General features: G+C 45.2%; 1 protein-coding gene across 2 annotated transcripts in view; it reads left to right on the top strand.

The window, feature by feature from the left end:
- Positions 1–10,039: 10,039 nt before the first annotated feature.
- Positions 10,040–13,838, top strand: part of LOC147618822 (uncharacterized) — a 121,019-nt gene continuing 117,220 nt past the window's right edge. For both annotated transcript variants that reach the window (XM_086774493.1, XM_086774492.1), the window contains exons 1-2: positions 10,040–10,194; positions 10,303–10,469. In XM_086774493.1, the coding sequence (XP_086630619.1) occupies positions 10,072–10,194; positions 10,303–10,469 (290 nt within the window). In that variant the 5' untranslated portion in view covers positions 10,040–10,071. The remainder of the gene's footprint in view (positions 10,195–10,302; positions 10,470–13,838) is intronic.

Below are 13,838 nucleotides of genomic sequence, written 5' to 3'. Positions count from 1 at the left end.
CAAGCGTGAGCTCCAGTCGGATGTGTGTGGCAGCCCGATTCAGACCCAAAACAGTCCCATATTCAGGTCTCTCAATACTTGATGCTGCAGCCCGGGAATAGTACCATGAACTCACACATATTGGCCAGCTTATACTCTGTTGATACCAAAGGTTTTTGCAAAGCTTATTGAAAGGGATTCAAGCAAAGGTCCTTGGTGTAAATCTTTCGAGGGATATTCACTGCTGCTAACACCCGTTCGGTGCCGGGTAGTCCAAGCTTTTGGAGAACCACGGCCCGTGGCTTTAAAGAAAGCTTTTGAGGAACAACCTTTATCAAGCAATGGTTTTTGTTGAGCTTTCACTTGCCATTTTTGAAGCTTTCTTTGGCCATTGGTTTCAAGGTTTGCGGCGCATTCCACAAAATGTCCTGCTCTTGGGTATTCAAAAATTCCATGTTGGCTGATTTCTGTGTATTGTTGAATAAGGTGTTTAGCAGTGGATACTCTTTGTCTTTCTTCCTACAAATACCATTTGCTGTAATCCTGTATAACAACGTGCATCTGATTACGAAGCTATACTTGGCTACATCCAAGTCCTCGTGCATCTCCATAGAAAATGGAAACATCTCTCACCATTTCGGCAAACAATCTATGCATGAGATAGCTATTGTTGACAATCAACATTCTTGGATTCCTCAAGGAATAATCACACGTGTTCATTCCAAAATACAATGCCAATTGTCAGGCAAAATTTTGTAGAAGTGTTTTGGGCTTGTGTACATATGGGATGCATGGCATGTAAAAAGTTTGGCCCTGAATGCCCTGGCAAATGTACAGAGCGGGCGGCCGGGTAGTGAGCTAGCACATGCATTTTTCTTGGGAGCAGGTGCTTGAGATTTGAAGTTTTTTTATTGTATGAGCTTTCTATTGGTCAAGAGGGTGTCTTGGATATGTGTAAGAGCATGAGGATGTCAAATTTCAATGATTGGGGCTTTGATGAGCCTCTGGTAGAGATAGATGCACATATGCTGGTTTACGTGGAGAGAGCCCAATCTAGACTGCAAATGCTGAAATCTACAAGGGATGCTAGTCAAACATAATTTGCTCTTTATGCTTGTGTTTGGATGTGCTGTGCAGATTTTTGGAATGGCCGTGTTTCTCCATATAAAAAGGGGTTGGGCATGATAGCGATAGTGAGAAGAGATGTAACCCATGTGTTGCAATAAAAGCTTTGGATAGAGGCCTAGATTGGCACACTCAAGAAGATATGTGGCATGGCGGCCATCTTCTAGGCTAAAAAAATAAATAAACACAAATACTAACGTGGCCAGCAAAGCCACATCCACCTGGCCGCTTGCCTTGCTGCCAGCACCTTCGCCAACACAACGCAGACCTCAGAAGGTTGGCGAAGAGAGAGAAGTTTTCGGGGAGTTGCCGCCTTGTAGCATAGGATGCTTCTTCTGTTAGCGCTAAGAGAGCTGCAGAGGAGAGTTTTTTTTGCTGGTTGTGAGTATGGCTGGTAATCATTGCAGACAATGGTGAGGCTAGCTGTGGCTGTTGGCGACCACCACTGGGGGACCACGACGGCTGGAGGAGTTGCGTAGGAGGTGTTGCGACAACTGGGGACGGGTAGCAAAGAAGGTGGCTGGCGATAGTAATCCCAGCGGAGGCAGGTACCTTGTTGAAGGAGAGACCGCCGCGGGCGACAGGAAGGAGTGACGTCAACAGGCTGAGGAGCGGGCATTAACAGAGTGGAGCTGGCGGTGGTTCGTAGCTACCAGAGAGTGCCTTGGTTTGTCGTGGTGGCACAGGTGACTGGCGACTGGCTGGTGCTGTTGCTAAAGGCTGATGGCAGCTGGTGTGAAGGTGGCCGCCTTTGGGATGCAAAAGGAGGGCTGTGGGGAAGCGAAGGGAGTGAAGGAAGCCGAGTGAAGCCGGCTGATTTGTGAAGGAGGGATTTTTTTGCATTATTGTGGATCAGTGTGCGGTCTTTGATTATCTTGTGGAGTACAGAGTTTTTGAGGTATCTCTGTGTGGTGTTTCGTGTTGGTTGTTGGTGCCCCCTTTTTGTAGTAGTTGTATCAAAGTTTGGGAGGTGAAGGGCTATAGAGGTATGGTCTTTCTTCTTGTTTTCACCTCACATGCTTTCTGGTGCCCCCACTGAGGAGAGCTCAGGTATTTTTCTCAGTTTACAAGGGTTTTTGCCCTAGGAGTTGAAGGTTTCAGGGAAGGTGTTTTTCTTGGGATTTGAGGTGAAGTTTTGGGATTAAAATGATGTCGTATCCAGAGTTTTTTGGTGGTCCTAATGAAGATGTAGCAGACTTCCTTGAAAGAATGGAGGTTGCGTGCATAGGCAACCACATCAATGAGTCGGTACAGGTATTGCGGCTACTGAGCATCCGCTGAAGGGGGATGCAAGGACTTGGTACAGAACTTATGAGGAGTCATTGAGGGTTGCTGTTCCACGTATCGATATGACTGAGAATGGATTGAAGACAGCACCTAGCAACAGGTTTAAGAAGGTAGAAGAACCCGACAAGGTTTGGCATGAGGTGCAAGCTCTGATACAGGGTGAGTTGGAATCAATTGATGATTATGTGAAGAAATTCTCTTTGCTGTGGGAGACTTTATGCAGGGCTTTAGGGGAAGACCAGGTACCCCCTGACATGATGAAGAAAAACAAGTTTGTAGCCGGGCTCAAGAGGAGTATTCGCTGGAAGGTGGAATTAAAGAAGCCCAGGTCTTATGAGGATGCGGTGGAGATTTGCCAAATCAAAGGATTGGAAGTTGCAACGGATGAATCAGCTGGGGATGATTCCAGTTGTAGCACAGCCGGAGATTCGTAGAGTGGAGGCTACACCTATGAATGCAGTGATTGAGAGGATGAAACCCGCTGAAGCCCAGGCTATGCAGATGGTACCACAAGTTAGTCAAGGAGTACCGATGGTTCCTGTAGGTTCTGATGAGGGATTGCGACAAGATATGAAACAGATGGTCGATCTTATGAAGAATTTGAGTTTAAGTTTAATGGGAAGTAGAGGCGGTGGACGTGGTCGTGGTAGGGGCCGTCGTTTCATCCCTACATGCTGAAATTGTGGTGAAATTGGACATCTAAGTACAGATTGTGATAAGCCTCAGCGAATGGGTGGTGATATGTACCCACTACCTTCACAGTTACCTGACAGGTCAAACGACTATGGTATTGATATCAGGGATCAAGCGGGTCCCAGTGGAATCACAGTAGAGGAGAAGGGGAAAGCAAAGGTCGTGAATGTTGTTACTCTGGAGAATGTTCAGGTAAAAGAAGAAGGGGATGTGATGCCCGTTGGCAAGCGCACAACGGATGAGAGAGAAGGAAAGGGAGTGGCTGGACCCACCCGTAAGAAGGGGAAGCAACAGGAAGGAGAAGATGTGAAAGCCAAAAGGAAACGGAAGCCTTGTAGAAGGTTCCAGGTGTCAGACTTCCCACTGGGGGATGGGCAAACCAGCTATAACCTGAAATCTGATATGGTGAACAGGAAGGCCAACATCACCTTGGGGCAGTTGGTGGAGATGGTGCCAAAATTGAGAAGGCAATGGAAGGGACTTGTGAATCCAATGGAAAAGGAGTCAGAGAAGAGGTTAGTCAAAGTACTATCTTTATAAGAGCTTCCAGATATTTGCCCTATTGTGGAGGTGTGGAGTAAAGGTAGGAACCTTGGTCAGGCCTATATAGATGGAGGAGCTCAAATCTGTGTGATTACTCAATCATGTGTGGAGCAGCTAGGCTTGAGGGTGTCTGGGGTTTCTGGTTTTCGAATCAGGATGGCTAATCATCAAAAGGTAAAATGTCTTGGTATGGTAAAGGAGCTGGAAATTGAAGCTTTTAATGTCAAAGCTATTGTAGATTTTCATGTGATGCCTGCGGGTCTTGGTGCTTTTCCAATTATTCTTGGACGACCCTGGTTGCGAGTGGTGGGTGCAGTACAAGACTGGAGGTATGGGACCATTTCTTTGCATAATAAACGGGGTAATAAAAAATCTTTTGAGATGCATAGTAGGAGATCTTTGAATGATGTGTGGGAGAGGCCACAGGATTTGAGTGAAGAGGAAACTACCACCAGTACTTCTGAATCGGAGATGGATTCATCGACTACTGCTTCTAGCGACGAAGAAGAGGTAGATGTGGTTTTCCTAGTATCAGAGCAACAAGGTAATGAGGATGAAGAAGTGTATGAAGTGGGTACTGAGGGAGAAGATACTTTGGGGTTGTATGAAGTGATCGAGGAATTACTGCAGCCAAAGGTAGAAGTGAAGAAGAAGCAGGAGCTGATTGAAAGAATGCTGAGTCCGGATCTGTCGAATGGAGAAAAGGTTAGGTATGTTAATATGTTGTGTCTCATTTTCCAGAATTGTTCATCACCTCTTATAAGGAGATTCGAGGATTTAAAGGGCCAGATTTGAGGATTGAATTGAAAGAAGATGTAAAAACAGTTAGGCAGAAGCTTCACAGGATGGGACGAGAACAAATGCAGGCCCTGAGAGACGAAGTTGATAAGTTGTTGAGTGCAGGTTTCATTACACAAGTGGACACAGCTGAGTGGGTAAGTCCTACAGTGGTGAGTCCAAAGAAGGATGGCAGGTGGTGTATATGTGTGGATTTCAAGCCCTTGAATGCTGCCACAAAAAAGGATCCTTACCCCCTACCTTTTTTGGATGAGATCTTGGATACTGTAGCTGGATATGAAAGGTACAGTGTTTGTGATGGGTTTTTAGGCTATTTTCAGTTAAAGATTGTAGAAGAAGATCAGCGCAAGACGACTTTCATTACACCTTGGGGGTGTTTCTGTTACAAAGTCCTTCCTTTTGGATTGATGAATGGGCCAGCCTACTATCAGAAAAGGGCAAATTGGGTATTATCTTCTTTTTTGGGCAAGTTTGTCAAGGATTTGATGGATGATTTTTGTATATACAGCTCCAGGCAAGAGCATTGTGATAGGCTGGCTACAGTTTTTCAGCGTTATGATGAGTGTGGTGGTCAATTAAATCCAAAAAAGTGTTTTTTGGCTCAACCGAGGGTGAAGCTCTTGGGCCATGTTGTTTCAGAGAATGGTATTGATCCAGATCCTGATAAAGTCAAGTCTCTTCTTCTTCTTCTTCCTACACCAAAGAATACAAAGCAATTGACTACTTTTGTGCAAAAGGTGAAGTATATGGCTCGATTTATCTCTCTATCTTCACAGTTGTTATATCCTTTGCAGCAGGCAGCAAAGCATGATCCTTTACATTGGTCGGAGGAGTGTGAGGTAGTTTTTCAAAAAGTGAAAGAGGTGTTGGGTGCTATTCTTACAATGCAGGCGCCTAACTGGGAACAGGTATTTTATGTCAACCTTTGAGCTATGTTGTTACAGAAGGGGAAAGAATCATACTATATGCAACCAGTCTATTGTGCTAGCAGGGTAAAACTTGCTAGAGAAAGGTTGTTATCAGAGGTGGAACTTGTTATGGTTAGTGTGGTGTATGCATGTAGGCGGTTCCGCCACTACTTGTTGCCTCGCCCCTTTGTGTTTTTGACGAGTTACACTTTTTTGCCTCAGTTGATAAATGGCACAAATTTATCCAAGGCTATGATGAAGTGGGTGATTGAGTTGCAGGAGTTTACTTTCTCATTCTTGGTGGAAGAGAGTACCAGGGCTACCTTAGCTGATTTATTGACATATAAGGAGAGTCCTCTTCTTATAAAGGAGGAGACCATCAAGAAGCCAGTTGAGGATGCGGTTGAGTTGGTGAATGCACACCTATTATATTTTGATGGTTCCTACATGAAAAGCCATGATGCAGCTTTAGGAGGTTTGGTGCTTTATGATCCACAGGGTTGCTAAGGTGGATGCACATAGCAACAATGAAGCGGAGTATCTGACTTTGGAAGTGGGATTGCAAGTATGTTTGAAGCATGGTGTACATAGGATTCGCATTCGAGGAGATGCATTGCTTGTTGTAAAACAGGTGTTGGGAGTTTGGAAGTCAAAGAATGTTTCACTCAAAGAGATGTGTTTCAAGATTAAAAGTTTGTTGAAGGAATTTGAAGCTTGGAGTCTTAAGCATGTGGATCGAGGCCATAATGAGGAGGCTCATGAAGCAGCTCAGGGAATGATTGGTGAAGTTTTTGTTTTTAAAGCTCATGCACCATTTTATTGTGGCAGAGAGAATTTACAGGATGTTGAGGAGTTTTTGTTAACAGGGATGATTCCTAGTGGTATTGAAAAATCAAAAAAATATGGTTTCATCAGGAAAGCTGCAAGGTATGTGATGGTTGGTGATGCTTTATATTTGAGGGGAATTGACTTGATAATGCGACGGGTACCTTGGAAGGAAGAAATCTACAAAATTCTTAAGAAAAACCATGAAGGAGCATGCGGTGGACATTTTGCCTTGAAGATTACTTTGCATAAAGTATTGCAGGAAGGTTATGTATGGCCAAGTGTACATAAGGATGTTAATCATTGGTGCAGGTCATGCAAACAATGCCAAGCTCATAGTAGACGGATATTAAGGCCTGAAATGAGGAAGACAATTCTTGCCTATGATGTTTTTGAAAAATGGGGTATTGATGCTGTGGGACCATTGCCTATTACCAGCCGAGGGAAGTGCTACATCTTGATTGCAGTTGATTACCTTTCTAGATGGGCGGAAGCAAAGGCAGTGAAACAAATTACTGCTAAGAAAGTAGCAAAGTTTGTATATCAGGATATTTGTTGTAAGTTTGGTGTGCCATTGGAATTGCTTTCTGATCAGGGTCCAGGTTTCAGGGCAGAGCTTATGGACTATTTGTGTACAAATATGAAGATCAGTCGCAGTTTTACCACACCTTACTATCCATAGTGTAATGGCTTGAATGAGCGTTTCAATGGTGAATTGATTAAGATTTTATCTAAGGTGACAGAGCGACAAGGCAAGAATTGGGATCTGGAGTTGCCTGCTGCCTTGTGGGTATACAGGACAGCGATTAAAACTGGTACTGGTTTCACTCCGTTTCATCTTGTTTATGGGAAAGAAGCTTTATTGCCTATTGAGGTGGAGATACCGGCTGTTAAAATGTTGGAAAAGCTTTTGGAAGAGCCTAAAGATGCCCTTAAAGAGCGGTTGTTATATTTACAAGAAGCACAGCTAAACAGAGATAATGCTTTGAAGCATTATGAAGATATGCAGACAAGGACGTTGGAGAAGATCAACAAGAAAATTAAAAGCAAAGGAATTATGAAGGATGACTTAGTATTACGTTATAATAACAGGTTGGATAATTCCTTTCATAAGAAGTTTCAAGTTAAGTGGGAGGGACCTTTCTTGGTGATGCAAGGATTTGCAAATGGTACTTATCAATTGGCATATTTAGATGGGACTTTACATGCTTCCAGGGTAAATGGATATAGGCTGAAGAAGTATTATGCACGTTTGATGGTGATTGTACAGGATGCAGTGTTAGAAAATGTGATTTCCAATGAAGGGCAGTCTTTGGACATGGACTTAGGTCTTAAAATGCTTTTTTCTGCTGAGCATAAATGCTCTAGCAAGCTGGGGGTTAGGCAAAGTATGTCAGGAAAAATTTTGTAGAAGTGTTTTGGGCTTGTGTACATATGGGATGCATGGCATGTAAAAAGTTTGGCCCTGAATGCCCTGGCAAATGTACAGAGTGGGTGGTTGGGTAGTGAGCTAGTACATGCATTTTTCTTGGGAGCAGGTGCTTGAGATTTGAAGTTTTTTTATTGTATGAGCTTTCTATTGGTCAAGAGGGTGTCTTGGATATGTGTAAGAGCATGAGGATGTCAAATTTCAATGATTGGGGCTTTGATGAGCCTCTGGTAGAGATAGATGCACATATGCTGGTTTATGTGGAGAGAGCCCAATCTAGACTGCAAATGCTGAAATCTACAAGGGATGCCAGTCAAACATAATTTGCTCTTTATGCTTGTGTTTGGATGTGCTGTGCAGATTTTTGGAATGGCCGTGTTTCTCCATATAAAAAGGGGTTGGGCATGATAGCGATAGTGAGAAGATGTAACCCATGTGTTGCAATAAAAGCTTTGGATAGAGGCCTAGATTGGCACACTCAAGAAGATATGTGGCATGGCGGCCATCTTCTAGGCTAAAAAAATAAATAAACACAAATACTAACGTGGCCAGCAAAGCCACATCCACCTGTCCGCTTGCCTTGCTGCCAGCACCTTCGCCAGCACAACGCAGACCTCAGAAGGTTGGCGAAGAGAGAGAAGTTTTCGGGGAGTTGCCGCCTTGTAGCATAGGATGCTTCTTCTGTTAGCGCGTAGAGCTGACTGAGCTAAGAGAGCTGCAGAGGAGAGTTTTTTTTGCTGGCTGCGAGTATGGCTGGTAATCACTGTAGACAATGGTGAGGCTAGCTGTGGCTGCTGGCGACCACTGGGGGACAGACCATGACGGCTGGAGGAGTTGCCTTGGAGGTGTTGCGACAACTGGGGACGGGTAGCAAAGAAGGTGGCTGGCTATAGTAATCCCAGCAGAGGCAGGTACTTTGTTGAAGGAGAGACCGCCGCGGGCGACAGGAAGGAGTGACGTCAACAGGCTGAGGAGCGGGTGTTAACAGAGTGGAGCTGGCGGTGGTTCGTAGCTACCAGAGAGTGCCTTGGTTTGTTGTGGTGGCACAGGTGACTGGCGACTGGCTGGTGCTGTTGCTAAAGGCTGATGGCAGCTGGTGTGAAGGTGGCCGCCTTTGGGATGCAAAAGGAGGGCTGTGGGCAAGCGAAGGGAGTGAAGGAAGCCGAGTGAAGCCGGCTTATTTGTGAAGGAGGGATTTTTTTTGCATTATTGTGGATAAGTGTGCGGTCTTTGATTATCTTGTGGAGTACAGAGTTTTTGAGGTATCTCTGTGTGGTGTTTCGTGTTGGTTGTTGGTGCCCCCTTTTTGTAGTTGTTGTATCAAAGTTTGGGAGGTGAAGGGCTATAGAGGTATGGTCTTTCTTCTTGTTTTCACCTCACACCAACCATAGTGGTGCATGATCTGAAAGCTACAGTGAATGATGCAGCCACATTTTGCAAGTGAATACATCATATTGCGTTGCATTCAAAAGATACCAGGGAGTGTCCAAAGATCACATGCATGTAAATGCATAAGGGTTTGTTTCTATATCTACTTTTCAGATGCCATCATGTGCGAGTGATGTGAAGTATTGTCATATGCTGGTGAGTTATTAAAATCACCACAAATAAATGCATTAAAGCACCAGGGATATCTCTGAAATGAGCGCCACATTTTTTTCCCTTTGTGCCGAATTCTACTAGGCATACAGATTGGCAAATTCATAAATTTCTCCATGAATCATACACTGAATTACCGGCCTTGGGGATCATTGTAAGCAATTTGAGGATGAAGCTCATGCTTAATAAGCATGGCTGCCCCAGAGTGCTGACTGTCTCCAGCATAAAAAATATGATGACAAGCAACGCAACCTTGCCTACCAGCTAAAAAGAGTTGATTATGCTCTTGTAAACATGTAATATGTGTCTATGAGACAGCACATAAAAAGCATTCCACCCTTTACTACTTCAGCCCATTTTTTTCCAATTCCTGTGGCAGCTTCCAGAGTTATTGATTGACCCATTAGTGGCCGATCTGCTGACCAGTTATGAGATTGAATTGGGTGTTGCCTTAATGAGACCACTTAGCCTGTTATTTGCCATCCATCCTGACCAATTTTCTCTTTTTCCTTCTCTTTTCCTTTATAACTATCCCTGTAGGCATCGCATTTTGCTGCAACACATTAGTCGCAAGCTTTTGTTTTCCTTTATCCAATGGGCTGGAAGAGAAGTCATCATAGGGCCATGAGGTTGAGGTACTCTCAAACACACACACACACACATGCATGTGTACACAATAGTAAGATGTGCTTGTTGCTGTACATAGCGATTGTTTTTTTGGAACACAGACATGAGAATATCTGCAAGTAAAATAGGTAATACAGTCCTACATGTTTTGGCTGATCTACACTCTCTTGTAACAATCATAGAACCTTATTATATTCCACATGTAGGCCCATGGACCAACAATTTGACTCCTCATGATGTGCAGAGCTTTATCAGCCCATGGATACCAGGACTGGTGAGGGTTGCCGCTTTGCTTTCGTCGTGCGGTGGTTGGATCCAAAAACACTTCTGATATGGCATTACCAACTTTTCTACTATACTCATGACCACTCTATTGAAATGGTGGGCTCACTTTCTCTCACTTTGTATTGGTAGTAACTTCTTGAGTACGAATTTGTAGAATTGTTTACAATCTTTTTCACATCCTAAGACACACCTTGGATTTTGCAGTTTGATATTAAGAATCAAAGAATCTTTTTGAAAAGAGTTTCTCATCCTGAAATACACTTGGAGCATCTATTCATTGGAGCTTCAATAAGCTTATACTCTCGGCAGCTTGTGGTTGAGTCATATGGTGATGAATTTACGAAAAAGCATCTGCAAGGACTACAAGAAACGTATGCTCTGAATGCCAATAGGGTGCTCCTGCACTTTATCTTGTTTAGTTTTGTACAGGATACTTAATTATGCATTGAACACCTTGGAGGTCTTTTTCTTGGAAAATTACGTGAGGATGGTATACATGATTTGTCTTAGAAAGTTACTTCAAAGTGGCGTATATTATGGACAATTATGAATCTGTGGTTGGTAGTATGGTTTAGAATGGGTGAAGCTGACTTGCAAGAAAGTGGTTATATACAAGGAGGAGAGCTTCAGATAATAGCTGGAGTGGCAAAAGTCCGCCAAGTTGCAAGGATTGATTGTGTGTAGAGGCTAGAGGGTAGAGGTTAGAGGGTGGGCTGCTGTGAAAGCTGCACGTAAAGTGAGAGCATGGACATGGGGCTGCATAGTTGTGCATGAGAGAGAGAGAGAAAGAAAGAAAGAAAGAAAGATTTTATTAACGTCGTCCAAAAGACCGAACTCGGCCTATGAGACAAATCGGAGTACATGTATGGGGTATCCTCTGTCATCCCAACAAAATGAAAAAGTACTGAATAAAAAAGCTGAATTTGGGTGTGTAGGGGATGGAGCTCTATTACTAGGAGAATGCAAAGCTATATGCATGGAGTATACAATCATGATATGCAACCTAGCTAGCTCCATCCTGTACCATACTGGGGGTATAAAATGGTATACATCAGTGAAGGGGGTGTCCACAGCTCCCTGAAGAACATGCCTGGGTGTGCTCTGAAGCGAGCCAGTCGCTCCTCACCCTCTCTGTGAAACTGAGCTTTGATCTCTGTCATCTCTCTCTGGTATAGGCGTGGTGTCCGAAAGCCAGGTGTCCTCTGTCTCCTGCGGGCTCTAAGTGTCTCTGCTCTCTGGAGAGTAATTCCCTGCCGTGTAGGGGCTGGGAGGGGTATGGATCTCTGAAAAAATGTAGTAATCTGTGTCTGTCGCCCCCCCTCTGGAGCTGTCTGAGCCTGTAATAATGTCTCTCTGTGGCGCTGTATGTCTAGAATGTATCTCCCCAGTATGCGCTGGTCTGCTGCCTCAAAGATCTGGCGTAGGGAATGTGGCTCTCTGAATAAAATGGGATATCTCTCTCTGATGGCTGTATATGCTCTGCATCTGCATACATAATGCTCCTCACTCTCCACCTCCTCTCTGCACAATCTGCATACCCTCTCCTCTCGGGGGATCCGTGCTGCTCTGCCAGTCTCAATCTCCAATCGGTGTGATGAAACTCTGAGCTGACCAATAGCCACTCGGGAGCCGTGTGGTAAAAAGCCCTCCATGTATCTAGGCCTCTCTATAAATCCATCATCAGTGATACTCATGAAGTGATCTCTGTAGTATAGCATCTTCGGTGGAAGAGGCTGTGTAGGCGATATCCATGTCTCTCGTGTATAGAGCTGCCATAGATCCTGTCTCAATACTCTGTTCCTCTCACTATGAGAGAGACGGATATGTGGTGCATCCCTGTCATACTGGAATGGTGGTAGATGATCCATGTCTAGGCCATGCTGTGAGAACCAATGTGTGACCTGTGCATACCATGATCCTCTGTCTCCTGCCTCAGCCAACTGTCTAGATGCCTGAAAAGCTCTGTATGATAATCTGTCCTGTGGCATCTCTCTGAATCTGTCTAGCAGGCATATAGTCTGAAATATGGCCTCTACCATCATAGGAGGCGCAGCAAACTCTGCTCGGATAATGTCATGAGGTACTGACGGTTTGCTGCGTATCATGCGTGCCATCATGAGGGCCTGTGGTCTCTCTATCTGTGTCCACCAATGGGTAGCAAGGCCTGGCGCCCATACTGCTGCTCCATACATCAACGCCGGTGTGACTAATGTGTCAAATAGCCACCCCTTCGTCCGGGGCTCCTGAAAATGCGCCTGGTGGCACTGTCTCTCTAGCATGGCCAATGCTGCATATCCCCGTGTCAATCTAGCTCTGGCTGCTGAACCCATGGTAAAGCGTGTGGCTGCTGCAGAGAAGGTAACCCCTAGGTACACGTATGATGTCACCACCTCCACCTGGCATCCTGCGAGAGTGAATGTCAGCTGACTCCTGCCCTGTCTCGATGTATGAAAGACCATAACCTTGGTTTTCCCAAGGTTCACAGTAAGACCCCTCTGTGTGCAGAAATCATGGAGTGCATGTAGATGCTGCTGTAGACCACCGGGGGACTCAGACACTAATACAATATCATCAGCATAGAGCATAATATGTACTGAGGTACCTGCTAAATCAACTCCATCTCCGCCTCCCCGTGTAATGAAGTCAGCCACCTCATCAATGTATAACCCAAATAGCGTGGGGGAAAGTGGGCATCCTTGCTTCACACCAATGGTGCTAGCAATAGTCTCGGACATACCTCCTGGACATCTGACTCGCCCAAAAACCTGCTCATATAATGCATAGATGCCCCATGTCATATCTGCTGGTATGCCAAGAGACTGCAGGCGTTGAAAGAGCCTCTCTCGTGGTACTGTGTCAAATGCCTTGCGGAAATCCACAAAGCAGCAATAGAGCTTTCTCTTCCTCACTCTGGCCTGATCAATCATACATCTCAAAGTGAATACATGGTCAGTGGTAGAGAAAGCTCTCCTGAAGCCTGCCTGCCCTGATGAGCGTAAACCTGCTCGCTCAGCATATAAGCTAAGCTCCTGCTCCAGCACTGCACCATAGAGTTTGGCCAGCACGTGGCCAACCATAACCGTCCTGTAGTTGCTCGGATCGAGCATATCCCCTGTTTTGTGAATCGGCACAATGGTGTGCATCGTCCACTCCGCAGGCAAACCCTCTGCTAGTGCCCTGTTAAACAGGTGTGCAAGAAAAGGAGCTAAAGAATCTACTGCATATATGAGATGCTCACCCTGCAGGCCCATATGGTCGGCGGCCCGTCCATGCTGTAGGCGGCGGATAGCTTCCTGTACCATCGAGTGGGTAAAGAAGCTAGCTGTGGTAGGTCGAGGCTCTTGTGGCTGAGGTATAGGTGGCTGCTGTGGGGCATGGTATAGACCCTCTGCATATGTGTGCCATGTCTGTGGGTCTGCAATAGGTGTCGGGGTCCGGGGCTCTCTGAAGTGCCGCCATGAGACAGGGCTATCTCTACTCATGAAGAAATGAAAGATCTCTAGCTCCTGTATCTCTGCGAAGGCCCGCCTTTTGCGGCGAGTAAGTCTCCTCATCTCTCTCCTCGACTCCTGCTCTGTGATGGCTCCCAAGGCTCTCTGTATGCGGAGTCGTGAGTATAGGGCTCTGCACTCGTCATCGTACCATCTGTTCTGGGGCATAGTCCCAGGTCTCGCAGGCTCTCCTGAGTGTACATGATGTGGGAAGCTCTGTAATGCAGCCGTGTGTAGGAGTGATGCGAG

The sequence above is a fragment of the Cibotium barometz genome, chromosome 34 (genome assembly GCF_041138505.1).
Source record: "Cibotium barometz isolate CiBa-2024 chromosome 34, ASM4113850v1, whole genome shotgun sequence".
In the NCBI taxonomy this organism is placed as follows: domain Eukaryota; kingdom Viridiplantae; phylum Streptophyta; class Polypodiopsida; order Cyatheales; family Cibotiaceae; genus Cibotium; species Cibotium barometz.
The sequence above is the reverse complement of the archived record's forward strand: the minus strand, read 5'-3'. Positions and strand labels throughout refer to the sequence as shown.